This window comes from Sipha flava, unplaced genomic scaffold, assembly GCF_003268045.1.
Source record: "Sipha flava isolate LNK unplaced genomic scaffold, YSA_version1 50242_pilon_pilon, whole genome shotgun sequence".
NCBI lineage: Eukaryota > Metazoa > Arthropoda > Insecta > Hemiptera > Aphididae > Sipha > Sipha flava.
Genome location: NW_020273376.1, coordinates 1,577 through 4,442, shown reverse-complemented (window position 1 = coordinate 4,442; position 2,866 = coordinate 1,577). Strand labels below are relative to the sequence as shown.

The 2,866-nt window shown below is 30.1% G+C and overlaps 1 protein-coding gene across 1 annotated transcript; it reads left to right on the top strand.

Moving 5' to 3' along the window:
- Positions 1–1,406: 1,406 nt before the first annotated feature.
- Positions 1,407–2,661, top strand: LOC112690411 (piggyBac transposable element-derived protein 4-like). Its single transcript, XM_025564420.1, has 2 exons — positions 1,407–1,620; positions 1,991–2,661. The coding sequence occupies exons 1-2, from the start codon at positions 1,407–1,409 to the stop codon at positions 2,659–2,661; spliced, it is 885 nt and encodes a 294-aa protein (XP_025420205.1).
- The last annotated feature ends 205 nt before the right edge of the window (positions 2,662–2,866 follow it).

Sequence of the window (2,866 nt, the reverse complement as noted above, 5' to 3'; positions counted from 1 at the left end):
GTCGGCGACTGCCGTTTCGATAACGGCTGCCGCACGGGTCCGCGTCAATCAGCTTCATCAACACACCCCATGTGGGCATTATAATATTTTATTAGCTGAAGACAAACGATAATTTGTGTAATTTCATCTTTTTGTTTTTTATTTACTTGATTTTTTTTGTGTTGGATCATGAAAGTTCGATAAAAAATGAATACCTTTGTTATCTTTCCATTTCATTGCGATAATTCCAATAACTGTGGTTTGCCATTCATATTGACCTCTCGATAATTTTATCATCAGAAAAAAATGTTTGGGAAAATAAATTCTATGCGGTCTTGTTGTACCACAAGCTAATACACCATTTCTAATAAATCAGCCATTAATCTTGAAGAAGAAAAGTAATTATTTTTATCAAAATAAACTGTATAATATTTCCCAATCAAGTCACGCACCATATCTTTAATAACTCGAGCACCTAAATTTTTTTCTACTATGTTATTAGTTTTTCCTGTGTAAATTTCAAACTGACAAACATAACCAAATGCCCTTGTCCATACTTTATAACCTCGTTTTTTTTGGCTTATTAGGCATATATTGTTTAATACTAGACCTTCCTTTGAAAGCTATCATTGACTAGTCAATTCATTGGATTCTGGTAGGATTATAACAAGATTTGAATGTGGCTGTAAGAATATTTAGAATAGGTCAAATTTTATATAATTTGTCAAAACCTGGTTCATGATAGGATTTTTTGGTGAAAATTATCATTAAAATGCAATTTAGATATATATCATCCAAACCTATTTACAGGCATTATGGAAGAAATATACGGATCTCGCATTTCAGAAATAGAACTCCAATAATTTCTATAACTAGGACATTTTTTTTATTCCCATAAGCATATTCATCCCCAAAAATAATTTTATTTCATTAAGAAATGCTGGTTTTGGGTCGTTTCCATGTGTTTGTATTACGTATAAATTTGTTTGGTAAACTAAATATTCAATTAACGTCTGAGGAAATATTTCTTAAAACGCACTAATCGGTTCTAATAACTTTTCATTTTCCATCTTCTGTTGGTCCTATCGGTTGAACAAATAAATTATTTCTTTTGAAATGTCTAAATTCATTATTCCATACTAACCCATCTCTGTGAATTCCAATCAAACTTTCTTCGTCATCAGCCATTTCATTAATATTTACATTTATTGTTTTATTATTAATCGTATTATCAGTCTCATAATTTTCCAAACCAAAAACAAGACCATCATCAAATACTATTGGTAAAGAATTTAAATCTACGTCCATGAAAATATTTTCGGAAATTATAGAAGTACTTAGCACATTTGTAGGATCAAACTCAAAATCTTCTATATCAGATTCGCCCGAAAATATAGATTCCCCGGAAATACGGTCAATTTCATACAATGAGCGTGCATATGAATGAAAACAATATTGTCGAGTGTTTATTCGAAGATATACCATCCGATAGTGACACTTATACTTCTTACGATGATTCTGACGCCGATGAAACATATTTACCTAATAAAGATGATGAAATAATAGAAGTCAACCATTTATCTGACGATTCAATCGATCAAAATGACGAAGAATTGGTAGAGATTTTAAATCTAGATGAAGGTAACGTTTTACTATTACCCAGTCCTATAAAAACACGTCATTCGAAAAGTCAAACACATTTAAAAATTTAACATACTAATAGTAATATTCGGCGCCCCTTATTTCCGCAAATAAATCAAACTAGTGAATTAGAAAACAATATCGTCGAAAATAATCCACCCGAAAACGCATTGATAAATACTGATGAAAATTTAGCATTAAATAATAGTTTTAAATTTACTATTCCTACGTGGTCAAAAAATAATGATTTTTTCACAAAAACCTCTACCCGAATTTACATGCACCGACGGACCAACTAGTTTGATTGATATTGAAGCTGAACACACTCCATTTTCAATTTTTGAGTTATAATTTTCAAATTATATACTAGACTTAATAGTATACCAAGCAAATCTGTATGCATACCAAATTAAAATGAAAACTAGAAAAAATTATATTCCTACAGATACAAATGAAATAGTGACTTTCCTTGGTATGAATATTTTAATGGGTATAAAACGTTATCCAAGCTATAGGGATTACTGGTCTACATCTTTGGACTTACATGACGATTATATAAGTTCTCTTATGACTGTAAATTGTTTTGGTTGGCTACTCTCATCTTTACATTTAAATGACAACTCGGTTATGGCGAAAAGGGGTAAAACAGGTTACGATAAATTGTACAAAGTTCAATCTTTTTTAAAAAAATTTCAAGAAAATTTTCAAAAATATTACCACCCACATAAAATCATTGCAGTTGACGAATGTATGATAAAGTTCAAAGGACGATCAACTATAAAACAATACATGCCTAAAAAACCAATTAAAAGTGGCTATAAGTTATGGTCGTTAGCTGATAAAAATGGGTATCTTTGGAATTTCGATTTATACACTGATAAAAGAGGTGACTCTGTCGAAACAAATCTTGGAGGACGAGTCGTCAAAGATCTAAAAAATCCATTACAGCATAAAAATCATAACTTGTACATTGATAATTTTAAGTGTAACACTTTTAGCTTATTTGAAATCAAAAGGTATTTTTTGCTGTGGAACTGTTAATAGTATTAGAAAATACAGGGTTATTCAAAATGATTCATCCAATTTAAGATAGCTATAAAATGGTTAAATATAAATTTTATCTTATCAAATTATGTAGAAATAGAGGGTAATCTCAAGTTTTACAATGTCATTAATTCGTTATTTTTAAATTATCGCTTAAGGCGATATGTTAGTTTCCGCAAATATGTCGACCGGACAGCACAAA